The sequence below is a fragment of the Trichechus manatus genome, unplaced genomic scaffold, assembly GCF_000243295.1.
Source record: "Trichechus manatus latirostris isolate Lorelei unplaced genomic scaffold, TriManLat1.0 scaffold00216, whole genome shotgun sequence".
NCBI classification, from domain to species: domain Eukaryota; kingdom Metazoa; phylum Chordata; class Mammalia; order Sirenia; family Trichechidae; genus Trichechus; species Trichechus manatus.
Window position 1 is genome coordinate 3,198,693 of NW_004444152.1, and position 21,327 is coordinate 3,220,019.

At 45.0% G+C, this 21,327-nt stretch overlaps 1 protein-coding gene across 11 annotated transcripts; it reads left to right on the forward strand.

Moving 5' to 3' along the window:
• The first annotated feature begins 1,022 nt into the window (after positions 1-1,022).
• Positions 1,023-19,820, forward strand: LOC101348136 (zinc finger protein 229-like). Of its 11 annotated transcripts, none has more exons than XM_023742746.1 (9): positions 1,023-1,126; positions 2,161-2,217; positions 2,440-2,653; positions 9,830-9,956; positions 11,585-11,676; positions 11,869-11,927; positions 16,245-16,371; positions 16,630-16,725; positions 17,154-19,820. In XM_023742746.1, the coding sequence occupies exons 5-9, from the start codon at positions 11,643-11,645 to the stop codon at positions 19,352-19,354; spliced, it is 2,517 nt and encodes an 838-aa protein (XP_023598514.1). In that variant the 5' UTR covers positions 1,023-1,126; positions 2,161-2,217; positions 2,440-2,653; positions 9,830-9,956; positions 11,585-11,642; the 3' UTR covers positions 19,355-19,820. The 11 variants fall into 11 exon arrangements, with proteins under 11 accessions (XP_023598514.1, XP_023598515.1, XP_023598520.1 ...); XM_023742747.1 differs by having other exon boundaries at positions 2,445-2,653; XM_023742752.1 differs by having other exon boundaries at positions 2,468-2,653.
• Positions 19,821-21,327: the final 1,507 nt, after the last annotated feature.

A 21,327-nucleotide genomic window follows, 5' to 3' on the forward strand; every position in this document is an offset into this window, starting at 1 on the left:
AGTTATAAAAAGACCAGAATAGACGCAGATGCACAGGCATAGTACCGGTAAGACAGACCCCATGTGAAGATTGTCTACAAGCAAGGAACTCCGGAAGCTACAGACAAGGAAGGAGTGGACACAGCTGAACCCCTGATTTGGACTTTTAGCCTCCAGAACTGTGAGAAAGTTAATTTATGTTGTCGAAGACCCTCCCTTGTAGTAGTTTTGTTACAGCAGCTCTAGCTAAGATGGGATGTAAACAGATAATTCACCCGACATTGATAGATATGGCAGCACCTATTTAACATATCCATGAGCAAAGAAATGCAGTTAATAATGAGACAGCATGTTTGGTCTATCAGATCGGGAAAAAATTAAAGAAAATCATTCTTCCTAGTGTGGATACACTGAGATTGGACCCTTAACTTCATTGGAGGACAGGGTGGTACAATATCTAAAACAGAAAGAATCCTTAGCAACCACTTTAAATGATTTCATTACTTAGTGACATAGAAAGCTGTCTCTGATATAGGAAGTGGGAGGAAAAAAAAAACGGTTACAAAATATGCTATTTTTTCTTGAGGGGGGAGGTTTTAAAACATACATTCATATAGGAGATCAGGAAATACGTAAAACAAGACATTAATGATGTTTGTCTCTGGGCGGTAGGATTACAAGGGACTTTAATTGTGTTCTTTGATTTTTTCTTACTTGGAACATGTACTACTTTTGAAATAAAAGATTAAATACACTTTATACCAAAACGTCAAGAATGCTTAGTATCTCTTGGTGGTGGAATAATGGATATGTTTGAGTATATTGTCAAATCTTCTACAACGTGCCCATATTCATGACAAGTAATTATTTTCTTTTTTTTTTAAAGGATAAAAAAAAGGAAGACTCTGTGACGCCGCAACAGTGAGCGCAGAAATCTGGTCAGCCCCTTTAATTGCAGTGCGCCACGCCCGCTGCCTGCTTCTGGGACGGACTGGCGGCGAACGCTCACTTACATCACCATCTGGAGCCTAACTAATAACCGCAGAGCGTTCTGGGAAGTGTAGTCCGGTCCCTCCGTAGTCACCCACTTCCACTTCCGGCCAGTATATAGCTGGGGTTGTTTCTTCTCTATGGTGAGTCATTTCAGGTACGTGGGTCTTCCTTAGGGTCTTCGTTCTGGCTCAGGAGCAAGGGCGGGTTCTCTAAGACTTCGAGGGAGAAGGGACGGTATGGGGCGTATGTCGGAGCCAGGGGATTTTGTGGAGATCAGCCTGGCGTAGGAAGAGTTTGAGGACGGCACCGATCATCCCGGGGTGGACGGCGGAGCTGGGCTCGCCCCGGGCTGCCATGGGTTTGGGGCCGGTTGCCCCCGGCACCCCCAGTCTTGGAAGGAACGGTCCGGGGCCGGCAGCACCGCCTTTGAGACGCACATCTCCCAGTTTGGGAGACTCGATTCTGGGCAGTCGCGGATTGATGATGCTTTTAATCCTTTCAAGGCAGACGCCCAGCAACTTCTTTACTAATTTCAAAGTTCTATCTGACGTCATTTCTGTAAAGAGCTGCAGGAGTTGATTCCTCGCGTTCCGTATGTAGTGCTTTGAGAATGATTAAGCTGTGTACGAGTTGTAAGAGTTATTTAGATGTATTGTTGCTGGCTCCCGGTGGCACAATGGTTAAGAGCTTGACTGCTAACCAAAGAATACGTAGTTCGAATCCACCAGGCGCTCCTTGGAAACCCTATGGGGCAGTTCTGCCCTGTCCTATAGGATCGCTATGAGTCAGAATCGACTCGAAGGTCCACGGGTTTGTTTGTTTGTTTTTGAGTCACACACAGGTTGAATCCACCCTTGGTATCACACAGCATGTAAGAGCTCTGAATTCAAATTTTGAGATTGCATACTGAGTCTCATTGTGTCCTGGAAGCTACAGTGAGTGTAGGCTGTGGACAGGGCCCCAAGCAGCAAGGTGTGGGCCCATCTCTGAGGCAGGTCGGGAGGGAGGCTCCAATCTGGACTCCTGAGTCCTTTGTTTTTGGGGGGGGGGGGAGAGTAGATTACATCCCACTGGTGTGCAAAGTTTTCCTTCAGTGGTGTGTTGAGAATTGTGATAAAATCTGTTATCTCATTGCTCATTTTTCTTTCATGTGGTTGGTTTGCATTCTTGGGATGGTGCCGTTCCCAGAGACAACTGCACAGAAAACGAAGGAGTAACCTCTGGACTACTTCTGTTAGAGTTGAGGTAAGTAGCACGTTGTTTTCTGTTTTGTTTTGTTATTTTGCTTTCTTTTATGAAATGCCACCTCTTTCCCCACAGGGAGGCCAGCTTTCCTGACCTCATTCTTTTTTCCCTGTTTTTGTCAAATGCCCATCCAAGCCCCTTAGCCACAGCTGCCTCCCGCCAGAAGTATGTTTCTTCTAAGGCTGAGGAGTTCCCCAGTGTTTTTATTGAGTGTATTTATAGAGCAGGTGACACCTGTTACCACCTCCAGGGGAGGAGTTCCACCACATGGAGAATAGCAAAGAGCATAACAGTGCCTGCCACCAGGAGCAGCAACACTAGATGTCAACCCCCTTCACGCCTTGCAAGAGTCAGCGTCGCCAAGAAAAACACAACTCACACACAGACACTGGGTGGAACATCACTTTACTGACATAGACAAAAGACAGAGAGCAAGGTAAGCTTCAGTAGTGGGCGTTGGTCCGCCACGGCATGTCAGTCTCACTTCACAGCCAACTCGGAGATGCTCTGCACACATCCCTCTTGTGCTGCAGGAGAATGACCCCCATTCCCTCCCTACCAGTTGTAGAAGCTGGGTTGGTCAGATGTCACACGCTTAGCAAAGCAGTTCCTAGGAATGTTGACATGTGCTCAGGGCAAGAGGGGAGGGATGTGCTGATAGCCCAGCAGCTGCTATAAGGTGTGTTTTGGGTCAAGATGCCCCAGAAAAGGGAGTCAGCCCACACTCTCATCCCATCCAAGAAGCCACACCAACACATGGGTCCTAAGCACAAGGTTCATTTGTGGGTCACAGGGAAAGGTGGCAGGCTGTGCTCAGACTGCCCCCTTCCACAGAACCAGTGACTAGGGAATGGCGATCCATTGTGGTCAGTTGGCCGCATTTGTGCTGGGCCTAATCCCCAGCTAATGTGACCCAGCTTGCTATGTTGCATGGCCTGGGCTCGGTGCTGGCAGGATTCATATGACTGCTGCATCTTTGGCTTCTACATTTTTTTGAGAGCGAGACCTGATGATTTGGCCCATTCTTGCATCTGAGGTGGGATTTCATGTCCTGTTCTGTGGTGGACCCACTGGGCAGTCATGGCAACTTGTTGGACATATGCTTGGCCATTGTGGGAAGTTTATTCATGGTCTGTTTCAAACGACCCTTTGCCACTGTGTCAACATGAGTGATGAATAGATCTCTTTTCCAGCTCTCAAGCTACTGCCATAGTCTTTGTTCCCACACAGGGGAGCCTTTAATAGTCCAGCCATTGATCTGACTGTTACCAGACCATATGGCTAGCCTGTTTGCATCAGCTCATGAACCTGTAAATATGTAGCAGGAAGTTGCTGTTGGAGTGGGCTGCACAGCCATCACCACTGCATGGAATTTGGCCCACTGGGCAGAAAGGCCTCATCCGGTCTCAGTCAGAAGGTGGCCATCTTCAGGGTGGATGGCTGCAGCAGCCCAATGGCCTCCATCACCTTTGGGCCTGATGACCAAGCCATGCTATCAACTGGAACATTTTTAAACCCTGGGCCCACCTTAGTCAAAGAAGGGGTAGGAGCTCCCCCTGCAGGCTGTTCAGCCCCTTGCAGCTGGTTTATGGAGCCGGTTGACTTGATCTTTTTGTTTTTGTGTAATATTTTATTGGGTTTTCCATGAAAGTTTACACAGCAGATTAGGTTCCCATTGAACAGTTTCTGCACACATTGTTCAGTGACACTGGTTATGTTCTTCACAATGCATGAACATTCTCATTTCCGTTCTAGATGTTCTGTTTCCAGTAACCTAGATTCTCTGCCCCCTTACCTTCTGATCATCTTTTTTTTTTTTTTTAAAGTAATTGCGGAGCTTTTGGTTTCATATAGGTGATTTTTTTCAAAGGACTGCAGTACTCACGGGTGATATTTATTTTGTGTGCCAGTCTGATGTATAGCTAAAAGGTGACCTCAGGATAGATTCCATTCAAGGTTTAAAGACTATGTCAGGGCACTAGTCTCAGGGAGTCCTCTCGTCTCAGCCGGTCCAGTAATTCTGGATTTTTTTTTTTTTTTTTTTTCAGAATTTGAGGTTCTTTTCCACTTTTTTTCCCATTCTATCCGGATTCATCTATTGTAGCCCTGATCAGAACAATCAGTAGTGGCAGCCAAGCACCATCTAGTTCTTCTTGTCTTAAGGTAGATGAGGCCACGGTTCGTGTAGACTATTTGTCCTGTAGGCTATAGTTTCTTCTCTGTCTTTTGAATTTTCTTCTATCTCTTTTGTTCTGAATAAGTAGAGACCAATGGTTGTATCTTAGATGGCCATTTGGAAGCTTTCAAGACCTTAGACACTATTCGCTAGACTAGGATGCAGAATATAAATTTTACGAACTATATTATGCCAGTCGTCTGAGTTGTCCCATGAGACTATAGTCCTAAGCCTTCAAATCCAGAAAAGCAGTTCCGCGAGGTGTTTGGTTATGTCTAAGTAGTACCTGTAACTGTGCCACGTATGTGTTTTATTATATATATTAGTATATATGCATGTACACACATGTATACATATGGGTATACATATTCATACACCTATATATACCCGCATATATATATCCCCATGTACATACTTATACACATATATGCATACATACGTACATATATACTTGTACATATATTTTTTGGTTGTTGTTGTAAAGTTATATATGTTATAGCAATTACCGAAGGATCCTTTTGTATTGGGTACGTCTTAGTGACGTCTTTTGTCTTGGTCAGGCTGTGCACACTTTACCCGTATTTAGTATTATGTTTTCCATCACCAAAAACAACAAGTGTCTACTCTCTAGAGAGTGATTCCCTCCCCCCAAATACCTGATAATCACCAATGAATGTTGTTAGTCTCTGTATATATACCTATTCTCATCTTGTTATAAAAGTGAGATCATAAAATATTTGTCCTTCTGTGATTTACTTATTTCATTCAGCGTAATGCCCTCCAGCTTCATCCGTGTTATGTTTCGAGAACTCATCATTATTCTTTATGGCTGCATAGTATTCCATTGTATGTATGTACCGCATTTCATTTAGCCGCTCGTCTGTTGATGGGCACTTAGGTTGTTGCTGTCTTTTTGCTATTGTGAAGCATGCTGCAGTGAACATAGATGTGCATATGTGTGTTCTCGTCACGGCTGTTAGATCTCCGGGGTGCTGATACATCAACGAGTGGGATGCTGGATCATAAGGTAGCTCTATTGCTAGTTTTTTGAGGAAGCACCTTACTGTTTTCCATAGTGGTTGTACCATTTTACAGTTCCACCAGCAATGGATAAGGGTTCCAATCTCCCCACATCCTCTCTAGCATTTGTCGTTTTTTGGTTTTGTTTGTTTTTTGTGTTTTTATCAGCGTCATTTTAACAAGGGCGAGGTGCTATCTCACTGTCGTTTTGATTTGCGTCTCTCTGACGGCTAATGCTCTGGAACATCTTTTTGTGTATCTGTTGGCCACTTGAGTGTCCTCTTTGGTGAAGTGTCTGCGCATGTCCTTTGCCCATTTTTAAATTGTTTTTTGTTGTTGTTGTTGTTGTTGAGTTGTTGGGAGTTTTCTGTATATTTTAGAGATTAGATCCCTATTGGATATGTTGCTCCTGAAGATTTCTTCCCAGGCTGTAGGTTGTCTTTTTATTCTTTTGATAGTCTTTTGATGAGCATAAGTATTTAATTTTAAGAGGTCCCAGTGATCTAATTTATCTTCTGCTGTTTGTGTATTTGTAGTTGTGTTTTTTTTTTTTTATTATTAGGTCCCATCGTTTTGTCCCTGTGTTATCTTCTAAGAACTTGATAGTTTTAGCTTTAACATTTAGGTCTTTGATCCATTTGGAGTTAGTTTCTGTGTATGGCGTGAGGTATGGGTCGTGTTTCATTTTTCTGCAAGTGGATATCCAGTTTTGACAGCACCATTTGTTAAAGACACTGTTTCTTCCCCATGGAATGGTCTCTGACACCTTGTTGAAAATCAGCTGCCCATAGAGGGATGCATTTTTTTCTGAGTTCTCAATTCTCTTCCACTAGTCTACGTGTCTGTCCACTGGTTCACTGTCGTTGAACCAGTAGCAGGCCATTTTAATAATTCCAGCTGTATAATATGTTTTAAGATTCAGGAGTGTAAGGCCTCTTTTTTTGTTCTTCTTCAATATTGCTTTGGCTATTCAAGGCCTCTTTCCTTTCTGTATAATGTTGGTGATTAGTTTTTCCTTTTCAGTAAAAAATGCTGTTGGAATTTGAATTGCATCTGATCGGGATTGCGTTGTATCTATAGATTGCTTTGGGTAGTATCAACATTTTCACAATATTAAGTCTTCCAATCCATGAGCACGCACTGTGCTTCCATTTATGTAGGTCTCTTTTAGTCTCGTATAGGAGTGTTAAGGAGCCCTGGTGGTGCAATGGTTAAGCAAATAGGGATAGTTTTACTTCTTCCTTTCCTGTTTGGATACCGTTTATTTCTGTTTCTTGCCTTATTGCTCTGGCTAGGACTTCCAGTGCAATATTGTATATGAGTGGTGATAATGGGCATCCTTGTCTCATTCCTATTTTCAAGGGGAAGTCTCTCAGTCTTTCTCCATAGAGAATAATGTTGGCTGTTGGTTTTGAATATATGCCCTTAATTATATTGATAAATTTCTCTTCTATTCCTATTTTGCTGAGAGTTTTTATCAGGAAAAGGTGTTGAATTTTATCAGATGCCTTTTCTGCATTGACTTGATCTTGAGTGTATCATTTTCATTTAATAATGGAGCCCTACTGAGTCTGTCCTATTTTATTAGTAGGATTAGTGAGTACTCTCACGTGGGGACGGGCAGTTCTGGTCTTGAAGTCATACAGGGTGCTTTAGTGGTTGAATGCTCACTCTCCACTAAGACCCAATAACAGGCTAAAAGCTGCTGCATGAAAGGGGTGTACCTAGTGGCTGCCTCAGTTAGTCTGTGTGTCCAAAACCTGAGGGGCCAGACTACCCCATTGGTGGTTTTCTGTTGTCATAGATTCCAGTTCGCATTGGTAGGTGTCACCAAGACCACAGCTCCATAGGGCTGGCAGGCTTCATTGGCCCCAGTGGCGGAGTCCACCCAATTGAGTGTTGAACGGCCTCTAGAGCCTGCCATTGTTGGAGGCTCCGTTTAAAGGTGGCCATCTTGCAAATAAGCTTAACCAGAGGAGCCAGAAGAATGCCCCAATGTATTTATTATATGTTGTCCCCAGTAGTAAACAGGCCTACCAGCCGTTGAGCCTCTTTCTTATTGGTAGGAACTACCAAGGACAGAGCCCTGGTGGCACAGTGGTTAAGAGCTCAGCTGCTACCCAAAAGGTCAGCAGTTCGAATCCACCAGCCACTCCTTGGAAACCCTACAGGGGCAGTTCTCCTTTGTCCTTATAGGGTCGCTGTGAGTTGGAATCGACTCAATGGCATCGGGTTTTGTTACCAAGGATGGTGATTTTTAAAAATCTCATTGGGGCTAGTTGTCTGATTCCTGGTGTACTTTGGCTAGGTCCTTGGACCTTATCGGGTTTGATGCCCTCACCTGTGTATGTTGTAATGTTTATGACTTTATGCAGGGCCTGCAGTGAGGACGCCATCCATGTCGTGAATGACAAGTCTTTCTGGGAGTAGTTGGGCTTGTTGCAAGTGTAGCCCCTCCTCCCCGTTAGTGGCATGTTGCTGGGGAATTGAGTATTCCTGCAGCAGAAGTACACTGAAGGTGCACCGTAGGAGCCTGGGTAGTACAAACAGTGGAGACACTCGGCTGCTAACCAAAAGGTTGGAAGTTTGAGCCCACCCAAAGGTGCCTCCGAAGAATGGCTTGGCAGTCTACTTCCGAAAAATCAGCCATTGAAAAGCCTACAGAGCACAGTTCTAGTCAGACACACGTGGGGTCGCCATGAGTTGGAGTCAACTTGATGGCAACTGCTTTAACTGGTAAGGCCATTCCACGTAAACGCAAATTGGTCCTGATCTTTGTCCTGCAAAGGGATGTAAAAGGAGGCATTAGACAGATCGGTGACGGTGTATTAGTCCCCCGTGTGACCACGTACTGCAGGGGCCAAGAGCGGCACCTCGCATGCGGTCTGTGGCAGTCGTCTGTTGTCCTCGCATGCGGTCTGTGGCAGTCTGTTGTCAGCCTCCAGGCTCCTGAGGCCTTTTTCACAGACATTCACACTGGGCTGTTAAACTGCGACAGGGTGGTCCTTAACACTCCTCCTGCAGCAAGTTCTGAACCAGCAGGGTCAAGTTCTCTTCCACCTGGAGTGCCGTTCTGCTTTTGTTGAGTAACCCGGCAGGCTTTGGACAATTCGGGTGGCTGGTGGGAGTGGACACCTTCCACAGTTATGGCTGCAGTTCTTTGTTGTTAGGGTATACCTTCTCAGCGGACAGCGGTATTCCATGCCACAAGTGGCCACAATGTCAATGCCTGTAATGTATTCAGCGGTGGGAACTATGATCACTGGCACCCACAGTGGTCCCAAAGGCCCCACCCACAAGAACATGTACACTTGCCTGACAGCAGTCACCATATCCACCCCCAAAGTGTCTTGTCTTTACCCCTGCGGAGGCCCAGGATTATCATCATTTGGGTACCTATATCTAAGAGCCCCATGAAGATTTGGATCCCATCTTCTTCCTCTTCCACCCTCGTGGGGGCATAGGGCCACCGGTGCCCAGTGGGGACCCGGAGACCTTGGCCCCACCCCTAATTATTATTTTTTTTGAAGGAAGCAAGAACCAGCTACAGGCAAGGGAAATCATCCTCTTTATCCGACTCATCACGCTCGTAATTGGAATTAGCTTTGTCACGGTCCTGGCTGGCGCACAAGGAAGCCTTAGCAACTCATGTGCTCCTCTTCTCCAGACTGTGTTCAGGAATTCAGAGGGCTGCTGTGGAGGATTCTAAATCTTTCCAGTCCTGTGAACCTTATCTTTATTGCTCCTTTATGGCTCGAACCAGTGCCCTAATTTCCAAGTTAGAGAGTCCCCCGCTCCACCCAGTAACATTGGTGACGGTCTTCTGTAGGGGTCCCATCAGTTTCTGCTTTGTCCATCCCTTGTTTTAGCAACCAAAGCCACGTTGCTCTTTGAGTGGGCCCCACCCTCTCCTTCCTCTTTCCTGGGTCATTCTTCCAGTTCCCTTTTTGACCCCTGCCTCAGTGGGAATGGCTGACACCATGCTGCCATTTCCACCCCAAAGCAGAATGTTGCAATGGAGCTTTTCTACCACCTCTCCCACTATCATCCTTGGGGACAACAAAAGGGACCGAGGGTCTTCCACTGAATAGGCCCTTGTCTCACGAAAGCCTCCAATGCCATCTGAGACAGGACCCTTCATCCACATCCTCTCCTGGAATGGGATCATGTAGCACTGATGAGTCATAAACAGTTACCAGTGGCTTTTAGTCTTTGGGAAGTCCTTTGTGAGTGGGAATATTGTTCTCATGTTCCTGCCAACCCAGACTAAGAGTGGCATAGGCTTGTCTCTGTCCTGGTCCTGTGGGTTCTCCTGCTCCATGCGGGCAAAAATGCATTGCAGTAGGAGGTCAGTGGTTAGCTTCCCCAGACTGCCCCATTGGCTCAAGACATGTGTAATGCCCCTTTCTTGAACAGATGCACCAACCAAGCTGCATGAAACTCCCCTGGCATTTGCCCATATCTGTCATCTCTATGCGTCACACCCTGTTGATGGAATTGCTTAAGTGCGTCCGATGTGCCAGACCTGTGCAAGATGGCAAAGGTAAATACAGGAAGAAGACTCAATTCCCTTGATGATTTAGAGGCTAGCAATTCCAACAGAGCATTACTGGATCCCAGAATGATTTTTTCTGGTGGTGGCAGGAGAACGCTTAATTTAGAAAAGGAGTTCTTGAGCTGCAGTCCATGGGCATAATTCAGCAGGTCAATGAACTTGAGTAAGGAGCCTTAGTCGCACAGTGATTAAGCGCTTGGCCGCTAACCAAAAGGTCGGTTTGAACCCACCAGCCAGTCTGCAGGAGAAGGATGTGGCAGTCTGCTTCTATAAACATTACAGCCTTGGAAACCCTATGGGCAGCTTTTCTCTGTCCTTTAGGGTTCCTAGGAGTCCGAGTCAACCTGAAGGCACACGAGAACAACAACGTGAACTTGAGTGGGAAAAACATTTACTCTAGTTTAGTCTAACTGAAAATTAGCGTTTCCTTCAATTGTGAATGTCGGCAGCAAGCCACAGTGGTATGACCAGTACCTGTGACTTTGTTATCCATACGAATGATAAAATTTTTTATGTCGTATTATAGATGGTGCTGATTTTTTTAAATATTGTTCACGCTGATTACTATTGTGAAATTACAGTAGTTAATTCATTCTTGATACTTAATGCATTAATAAGGAAATATATACTACATATTACATATATATACATTTTTATAAACACATAATCATGTTAGATTTCTAAGTTATAAAGGAATTTCTGTTTCCTAGTGAATGTATGGTTTCAGTTTTTTTCATACTTAATTTTGTTGAAGGTTGTATTTCAATATAATTGGCTTTTTAAATAGGCCTGTGTATTTCATGAAACCCTGGTGGCACAGTGGTTAAGAGCTCAGCTGCTAATAACCAAGAGGTTGGCAGTTTGAATCCACTGGCCACCCCTTGGAAACCTTGTGGGCCAATTCGTTTCTGTCCTATAGAGTCTCTATGAGTTGGAATTGACTGGATGGCAGTGGGTTTGGTTTTTTTTTTGGTTGTGTGTTTTATTTTATGCATTTAAACCGTTCTGAGTAGGGCTCCATAAGTATCACCAAACTGTCACGGGAGGCCATGGCACCAAAAGGGTTACAAACCTCTGATTTAAAAGCTATGTGGTAACCTATATCCTGAGTTTTCGAATCCTTGAAGACAGGCGGGTATTTTTTTTTTTTTAATTTGTTTAAAAAGATTTGTATTAGTAAAGGGCACAGTTTCCATAAGTGTGTAAGGTCTCCCCAGCTGTTCTGAAAGGCCGTGTGTCTCCCTGTGAGACTTCAGCTGCTGGGCCCTCCTGCAGACACTTCTGTGACCATCCTCAGCCACCTGCGCTGTCAATGGCTCTGCACTGTGAGCCCCTCCAGAGCAGGTCTATAAATACAGCTACTTCCTAAATGTCCACTGAATGAGTAGTATCCAGAGGCTGGGATCCCTGCTGGAGACCCAGAGCTTTGAGGCCAGGAGAAGAACCTGAACTTCCCTGTTGAGTCCACAGGTCCTGGCATATGGGCACCACTCAGGCTCTGGAGAGAGAGTGGGGAGGCAGACACTTCTGACCTTAGGTATCCATCTGACACTCCTTGCCAGAGCTTGGAGAATCTCTAGAATGAAGAAGTCCTTTGGCTTTTTTTGCTTCTCCAGCTCAGGAAGAGAATAAATAAAAGTGCTGCTGTGTTCAAAAAGCCCAGGAGAAGAGACCATGGAGACTTTGACCTCAAGACATGAGGAGAGAGGTGAGAGTTAATGAAGGCTATGGGAGAATCCAAGCTGGGTGTGGGTGGGGAAACAGTTGGGTGAATAAGCAATTCTTGTGCTACAAGGAAGCCAGTATATAAATCTACACACTTTCCTAAGATTCAGGTAGACTGTCTAAGAGCTCAAAGAAGGCACCTCCTCTTCCTCATGGCTTCTTTCTCTTCCTGCAGCAATTCGTTCTCAAGCCTCAGCCCCTTCCGAAGAAGGAGAGGATAAGACCAAGTTTCAGGTGGGTTGAATCATCTTTTCTCTCCAGAAATACCACTTTGGGCACCAGAAAGTAAACATCTCTCCCTTACTTCATAAAAGGAAAAGCAGATGAAAATGTGGTCTGCAGGTACATTGCGTTACTCACTGCACTTACCCACAAAGCAGCTGTGGCAGATGGGGTGTGGTTCTATTTGAGCAATGAAGAAGCAAGTGGTAAACCCTGGATATGAATCCAGGTCAGCGTGACTGTTGTCAGGGGCCCCCAAGACCACCCTCAGGTTCAATGATTAGCTAGAAGGTCTCACAGAAGTCAGCAGAGCTGTTGTACATGGAAATGTTGTTTATTACAGCGAAAGGATGCAGATTAAAATCAGCAACAAGAAAAGTCACGTAGGGCAGAGGCCAGGAGAAAACAGCTGCAAGCTTCCAGTTGTCCTCTCCCAGGGGAGTTTTATAGAAGGTGCTGAATTAAATCTCCCAGCAATGATACATGACAACATGCTTGAAGTATTGCCAACCAGGGAAGCTCACCTGAGCCTTGGAGTCCAGGGTTTATATTGGGGGTCAGTCATGTAGTCATGGCTAATAAGTTGCATAGCTGACCTTTCTCAGTCTCCAGCCCTTCCAGAGGCCAAACTGATAAAGTGGCCCACGTCCCCCACCGTAAATCACATTGTTAGCGCAGGCTATCTGGTGTGGCCCAAGGCTCCCACCGTAAGTCATATTGTCAGCATAAGATCTGGTGTGGCCCAAAGCCCCAGGTAAACAAAGTCACTCTTATCAGGCAGGATATTTGAGGTTTTACAGGTTATCTCCCAGCAGTAGGTCAAGGGCAAACCTTTCTTTGGAATGTGCAGGGTTTGGACAATCCAGGGCTGCTAGGTTAACCCTTTACTCCACCGACTCCATAATTGCCTATCTGCTCTATGTACCACCTGTCAGTACTAGTCTCATCTAGAGCCTTGGGCCCAAATTATGTAGTGAGGTGACTACAAATAATGAATTCTCCTTCTTTGCCAGAGGCTTTCTCCTCTATGGGGCTTTTTTAAAATTCATTCCTAGATACAATATTCTCCATCTGTCATGGATTAAATTATGTCCCCCAAAAAATGTGTGTGTCACTTTGGCTGGGCCATGATTCCTGGTACTGTGTGATTTTCCTGTATGTTGTAAATCCTGCCTCTATGATGCTAATGAGGGAGGATGGGTGGCAGTTGTGTTAGTAAAGCAGGACTCAATCTACAAGACTGGATTGTGTCCTGAGGCAATCTCTTGAGATATAAAAGAGAGAAGTGAGCAGTGAGACAGGGGGACCTCATACCATCAAGAGAGCAGTGCCGGGAGCAGCGCACGTCCTTTGGACCGGGGTCCCTGCGCAGAGAAGCTCCTAGTCCGGGGGATCACTGAAGAGAAGAAGGCCGACAGAGAAAAAGCCTTCCCCTGGAGCTGACGCCCTGAATTTGGACTTTTAGCCTACTTTGACTGTGAGGAAATAAATTTCTCTTCGTTAAAACCATCTACTTGTGGTATTTCTGTTATGGCAGCACTAGATGACTAAGACACCATCCATACCAAAAAGTACACCATGAACAAAATTAAGAAGCATAATAGGGTGGGGGTGGCTTTCATCTATGCCAGTATTTTAATATTTTTACTTTAGAAAAGGAGCCCTGGTGGCGCAGTTGTTAAGCATGCGGCTGCTAACCAAATGGTCGGCAGTTTGAACCCACCAGCCACTCCAAGGGAGAAAGATGTGGCAGTCCGCTTCCAGAAAGATTGTTGCTGTTAGGTGCCATCAAGTCAGTTCCAACTCATAGCAACCCTATGCACCACAGAACGAAACACTGCCCAGTCCTACACCATGCTCACAATTGTCGTTATGCTTGAGCCCATTGTTGCAGCCACTGTGTCAATCCATCTCGTTGAGGGTCTTCCTCTTTTTCGCTGGCCCTCTGCTTTACCAAGCATGATGTCCTTCTCCAGGGACTGGTCCCTCCTGACAACATGTCCAGAGTCAGCCTTGGAAACCCTCTACTCTGCCCTATAGAGTTGCCATGATATGGAACCAACTTGCTGGCAATGAGTTTGGATTTTTTTGGTTTTGAGGAGTTTAAAAAGAGATAAATAAATAAAGACCTGAGCATTCTTGTTCTGGAAGGAGAAGGGAAGAAACACAAATGACCAGTAATTATGTAAAAAGATGATCACCCTCACTGTTAATCAGTGCATTGCAGATTGAAACGAGACATGATTTTTTTTCTAGCAGATGGCCCAAGATTTGAAAGATCAGTGTCTACTCTCAGGCTGGAGAAATGGATGCACCCACACAGTTGCAGGCAGAAGGGGGAGTAAAGTCATTTCAGCATTTGAGAATTTGTGTGTACTTCTGATCCAGAATTTCCCACTCCAAGATTTTATTCAAAATCAGAACAAGTATTCAAAGAATGATCATTGCTTATCTTTTGAGGTTTTATGTGTGTGTTTGTGTGCAATTTTTTTAATTACAGTAATTTTGTACATTTCTAAGAATTCTTACTAATTATTATTTTTTTTTAATGGCAAGCTGCCCCTCTTCTCCAAAAAAATCGAGTGAATGCAGCTCTTAGTTTCTGTGAACTCGATTTGAGGAAGCTTCCCACCATTCCGTGATAAAAATGGGTGACTGTACCTAACCTGCCTGTGCTGACAGTATGGTTTATGCTGAACACCTGCTCTCTTCGGGGAGTCTGGAATTTTGTGCATGCTAGGCAGACGTTGCCTGTGTGCCCAGCCCTCAGTAAAAACCCGGGGTACTGAGTCTCTAACGAGCTTTCCTGGTAGACCACATTTCACACGGGTTGTCACAATCTGTTAGAAAAATGAAGCATGTCATGTGTGGCTGCAAGAGGAGAGAACTCTTGGAAGCTTGTGCGTGGTTTCCTCTGGATTTCACCCCGTGTGCTTTTTCCCTGTGCTGATTTTGCTGTATATCCTTTTGCTGTAATGAATCACAGCCATGAGTATGACTATGCCGAGTCCTGTGAGTCCTCCTGGTGAATCCTGGAACCTGGGGGTGATCTTGAGGACCCCCAACACAAGACCCACGGAGGCAGCACTGTGTCTTTCTTGCTTGTCTCTAATCCCTGGGGAGTAACACCGACCATTTCTTATATGAGTAATAGGTTGGTGTTCATGCAGTAAACCTTTCTATAGCTACCTCGCCTTCTTTCTTATTAAAAATGTATCCATGGTCTAAAAAAAAGTGAAGTACCTGTGGAATCACAACTCACTCTCACCTTGTAAGCCTTGCCACAGGTATTCCAGGGACAGGCTGCAGGTGGAGTAATCGTGAAAGCCCGCATGTACACTTGTCCTTCTCTCTAGAAAGCATGTCACAATCCAAGCGAGTGAAAGTGATGATGTCATCGTGATATAGTTGAGAGCTGTATTTCAAAATACGTAACTGCCATGTTTTCTTACTGGAGCTATTAGCTTAAAAAACTTGTGCTCTACTTCTTAACCGGGGATGACACAGCATAGTTTGAAACTCCACGGTTTGAACTGCTGCTTTAGAGGTCTTACCTGGCTGGGAAGATGTTGCACCAACATATGCTAGTTGCTTTTGGCCAAGTGCTAACATGGAAAACTGTGGAAAGGGGGGCTGTGGCAAGAAAGGAGCCCCTGGGTGCTGCAAATGGTTAACACATTCAGCTGCTAACCAAAAGGTTTGGAGGTTCGAGTCTACCAGAGATACCTTGGGGAAAAGGGCAGTCTGCTTCCAAAAATTCAGCCATTGGAAACCCTATGGAGCACAGTTCTACTCTGACATACGTGGGGTCGCCGTGGGTCAGGATTGACTCAATGGCAACTTATTGATTGGTGGCGGCAAAGAGCAGGATTTGTCCAACTCCTTATGGTGGGGTGAGGGGATGGGTGATTGGTGAGGAACTCTCATCTGGCAGAGAGCAGTGATAATACTCAGGTGGAGTATGTGTGTAGGCATGGGCACTCTGGATTAGGCACTGTCGGAACTTAAGTTGTCAGTCTTTCTGGAGGAAAAGTTGGTAGTCTCTAAGTTTGAGTCCAGTTGTGAAATGTGCAGACTCTGTGATTCAACAATTTCAGTGCTAGGAATGACTCTCTGAAGTGCTGACGCTGAGCAAAGAATGTTCCTTGCTTTACTCTGGCCAACCACGGGAGACCAGTTGGTGCACTCGAAATTACGGGCACCTGTCATAACACTTGGTGTGACTCTCCACACTGATCAACTTCCTGCTTTCTTATCTGCTTTTCTTAATAATGCCGAATTTACCTTTCATCTAGTGGATGTTTGTGTTAATGGTGCTTCACATTTTAGGAGTCGTTGACGTTCAAGGACGTGGCTGTGGTCTTCACCGAGGAGGAGCTGGAACTGTTGGACTCTGACCAGAGGAAGCTGTACAGAGATGTGATGCTGGAGAGCTTCAGGAACCTGGTCTCTGCGGGTAAGGGCAACCCCTCCGGGTACTGAAACTTAACTTATTGGATTGTTCTTATTCCCTAGAGAGGATGTTCTGGTCTTTATACCCAGGTTAAAACCTTTATTTGTAGAACTGTCCTAAAGTCGCTTTATTTGGCCAGTCCTGGATCTTTTACTTGTCTGTCCTTCGAACGCCTGAAGATCATGGGATTGGGACTACATTTGCATGTTATTTTTATGTCTAGAAAGCGAGCCTAAACCTTGCATCTTCTTGCATTTTCAGGGCAACAGCCTTTCAAATCTGGGAAGATATCCCATTTGGAACAAGATAAAGAAACCTGGGTGACGGAGAGAGAAGCTCCAGCAGATGCTTATCCAGGTGAGAGCCATGGAGATGAGAGCCCGGCTGGGCAGTGAGTAGGCGCGCTTGCCACAGGCATGCCCCATTGCCCACCCTTGACCCTGCCTGTATGTACAGTGATATACATATAGTGACGTCATAGTGTTACATATTATTAGCAACTGCAACATGATTAGAGAAATGATTTTCTTTGTAAAAATCTGTTCAGAATTCCTTTTGCTGTGCAACTCTCTGATGAGGCATAATCTGTTCATATTAGCATTTGGTTTCAAGGCTTGTTAATAGGAGCCTCTTCCTTTTCTCAGACATAAAAATAAGTGACCTGATGGTTACGATGCCTAAAGCTGAATTTTTCTGTAGGCCATTATGGTCCAAGTGTGAAAGGCTGAAATCCCTGAGCCAGTCTTTAACTTATTCTCATCTCTGAATTGTCTTTAACCTCATAGGAGACAAGCATGAAAAGGATATGGAGTATATTCAAGAAAAAGAATTAAAAGTCCTTTTACACAAAGAGCTCTCTTACTGGAAACTGTGGGAACAGGTGACGGGTGAATTAACTGGGAGTCAGGACCACCGAGGGAATCTTCAAGGGAAAGATTTCCAGTTTTTGGAAGATGCTTCTCGCTGTCAAGGGTGGGAAGGCAAATCTAAGGGCTTTCAGATTGAGAATGTGGTGGACAGTCTTCAAGGGAATGGCCCCATCAGTGTTGAAAATCAAGGGTTTCCAGCCGGGAAAGCTGTGAGCCCGGTCCCCATTCAGGAACCTTGGGCACTTGTGAATGAGCCTTGGAATGTTCAAGGAAGCTGTAAAAAAGTCACCACGGAAGATACACTGTATAAATGTGATTGGGATGATTATGGCTTCAGCTGGATATCCCATTGCCGCGATGATCACTACCCACCTGAAGGAGAGAAACCTTATGAATGCGATGAGTATCAAACTCACTGTGTTGACAAGGCAATACTTTATCACCAAAACTCTAGCGAGAATGGCTTTAAAAGTGAGGAAGGTGCAAATGGCTTCAGGGATGATTCAAACCCTCCCACTCATCCACAAATACACTTGGAAGAGAAACCCTATAAATATCAGGAGGAAGTGAGGCAGAGTGCCTATCCTGACAGACATCAAAGCATCCCCTTAGGAGGGGTATCATCTACAAGTGTTGAGTGTAGTCAGGGCTCCAGGCAAAGTGTTGACCCTCTTAAGGTCTACACAGGTGAGACGCCCTACAAATGTGATATTTGTGGGAAGCAATTCAGGTATAAGTCTGTTCTTCTTATTCATCATGGACTGCACACAGGAAAGAAACCCTATGAATGTGAGGAGTGTGGTAAGACCTTTGGTCAAAGCTCCAACCTGCTTGTCCATCAGAGAGTCCACACTGGAGAGAAACCGTATAAATGCAGCAGGTGTGGAAAGGACTTCAATTACAGCTCCGTACTTCAAGTCCATCAGAGTCTGCACACAGGAGAGAAGCCCTACACATGCAATGAGTGTGGTGAAGGGTTCTGTGCCAATTCTGCACTCCGTAAGCACCAGCATGTCCACCTAGGAGAAAAACTTGATAACTGTGGTGAGTATGGAAAAGAATTGGCTCGTAGCTCACATCTTAGCAGTCACCAAAAAACACACACAAGAGAGAAAGCCTACCAATGTGATGAGTGTGGTAAAAGTTTCAGTTACAACTCGTACCTTCAAGCTCATCAGCGAATTCACACAGGGCAGCGCATCTATGAGTGTGATGTGTGTGGTGAGAGTTTCAGTTACAGCGCAGGGTTCCTCATGCATCAGAAACTGCACACAGGAGAGAAGCCCTTCAAGTGTGAGTGCGGGAAGGGCTTCGGCCGAAGCTGGGACCTCCAAGTCCATCAGAGGGTCCACACAGGAGAGAAACCCTTTACATGCCTCGAGTGTGGGAAGGGCTTCTGGCGGATTTCAGACCTTCATAGTCACAAGAAAGTCCACACTGGAGAGAGGCCCTACGTATGTGATGTGTGTGGTAAAGGCTTTATTTTCAGTTCTGACCTCCTCATTCATCAGAGAGTCCACACGGGAGAGAAACCCTATAAGTGTGCTGAATGCGGCAAAGGCTTCAGTTATAGCTCAGTACTGCTCACTCACCAGAGAGTCCACACCGGCGAGAAGCCTTATAAGTGTGAAGAGTGTGGCAAGGGCTTTAGGTGCACCTCAAATCTTCACAAACATCAGCGAGTCCACACGGGAAAGAAACCCTATACGTGTGATGAGTGTGGCAAGGGTTTCAGTTATAGCTCTAATCTTCGCACCCATCAGAGATTACACACAGGAGAGAAACCCTATAAGTGTCTGGAGTGTGGAAAGGGCTTCAGGTTCAGCTCGGGTCTGCTCAGCCATGAGAGAGTACACACCGGAGAGAAACCATATAGATGTGATACATGTGGAAAGAGCTACAGTCAGATCTCACATCTTTATGGCCATCAGAGGGTCCACACCGGAGAGAAGCCCTACAGGTGTGAAGAGTGTGGGAAGGGCTTTAGTCAAAGCTCCTCTCTGCAAGTTCATCAGAGAGTCCACACAGGAGAGAGACCCTATAAGTGTGAGGAGTGTGGAAAAAGCTACACTCAAAGCTCACGTCTGCGAAATCATCAGAGAGTGCATTTTAAGTGAGAAATGTTATTAGTAGATGTAATTTGAGGACTCTAGAACTCAAGACTTTATATGTATTTTCAAGCCAAACCAGGAAAAAGACTTTATGAAAGTAATGTGTATGAAGGGCTGCTGTAGAGGCTGAACTTTTCATAGTCATCAGCTCATCTGCATAGGAAGGGAAGATCTGAAGTTTTGACAGAGTAAGCACTTTAGTCACAAACTTCAGTCTTCAAGAGTCTGTTACACAGCAGAATAATCCTTAAATAGCACATGTCTTAGACGGGGTTCTCCATGGAAGCAACACCAGTGAAGCATATGTATTATATAATATATATATAGCAAGCAGGAGAGAGATCCATCTCAATGAAATGGCTTGTGTTTGTAGAGGCTGGCAAGTCCCAAATCTGTGGGTCACGCAGCAGGTAGGAGGCTTCTCCTGACTCACGTAGCTGCAGGGGCTGACAAACCCAAGATCGGTAGGTCAGACAGCAGGCTGCTGGCTCACAGGCTGCGGAGACTGACAAATCCCAAGTTTGGCAGACAGTACAGCGGACTGTTGGCTCAAATCCCAAGAACCAGAGGTCAGATGATGACAAACAGGATGCAGGATCCAGAGAGCAAAAGCCAGCAAGCTTTGCTGGAATATCCATGTATATTGGATGCAGACTGAGAAAAATATCATATCATGGAGGTCATTACATTATATCACAAAATGGAAGATAACTACATCATTACGTAACAACCAAACCACTGAGAATCATAGCCCAGCTAAGTTGGCACACAACTTTAACCATTGCCGGCCGCCCCTTGTCAGCTTGGTACTTGTACACATCTTAAACCTTACACAATCTGTAAATGTAATTATATCATGTGTGTGCCTAAAGATGACACAACTAACACGCATACAATCAAAAATGTACTAGCCCTGTTTACATCTTACCTTTTGTAAGTGAAGAAAATAAAAATATTTGATATACAAGGAAGGAATACTCAAAACAGTTACAGTCCTTGTTTCTGCAACTGGTCACATGGTTGTAACTGGTATTGGAACTACCTTCTTCCACCACTGATTCCATATTCCCTTTGCCCTCAGCAAGCACTTCAGCTGGTCGTGGTTCTTTGCATGGTAGGATGACCCAAACCTTCATTCGTGAAGGGTCTGGGCCATTAGTAGTCATGTCAGAATTGAGTTGCTGTAGTTTTCCATTGACTTTAATCACAAGGCATGGTAGTACTAAGAGACTTCCTAAGGGATCTCCTGTATTCCAGACATACTCTTTTTCATTTCCATTATGTAATATCAATGCAATTTCCTCTTGGTAATCAGGATCAGTCACACCAGACAGTAACTCACTTTTTTGCCTGCTGATCCAGTGGCATGATGAGCACAAAGTGGCTGGGTGGCATTCTTAACTTCCAGTTCAGTGGCCTCAGTGTTGTGTCTCCTAGTAGAAGCGTTCTTTCCTTTGGAACTAAGACCTCTAGACCCACAGAGTATAGGGTCATGGGAATAGGAAGCAAACATCTTGTGAGTTGGTTACTGGGGTAGTAGTGGTGCCATTCCCATTTCCACTCCCTAATTCCTAGACTTATGAATCCTGGCTATGGGAGAAACAGCACCATATATTGGATGCTGGTTTAGAGCATATACAGCTTCCTGGAGAACATTGCTCCAATCCCATGAACTATTGCCAGCTGGCTGGCTCCTTAATTGTGTCTTTAGAAGGCCATTCCATTGTTCTATCAAGCCACTTGCTTCAGGATGATGGGGAACACGGTAAGACCAGTGAATTCCATGAGCATGGGCCCATTCCTGCATTTTATTTGCTGTGAAGTGAGTCCTTTGATTTGAGGCAATGCTGTGTACAATACCATGATGGTGGATAAGGCATTCTGTAAGTCCATGGATGGTAGTTTTGGCAGAAGCATTGTGTGCAGGAAAGGCAAATCTTAATCCAAAGTAAGTATTCTGGTAAGAACAAAATGCTGCC

Coding starts and splice junctions, on each gene's coding strand:
- LOC101348136 (XM_023742746.1), top strand. CDS start 11,643: ATGGAGACTTTGACCTCAAGACATGAGGAGAGAG. Junction 11,677..11,868: donor CTCAAGACATGAGGAGAGAG/GTGAGAGTTAAT, acceptor CTCTTCCTGCAG/CAATTCGTTCTCAAGCCTCA. Junction 16,726..17,153: donor TCCAGCAGATGCTTATCCAG/GTGAGAGCCATG, acceptor TTAACCTCATAG/GAGACAAGCATGAAAAGGAT.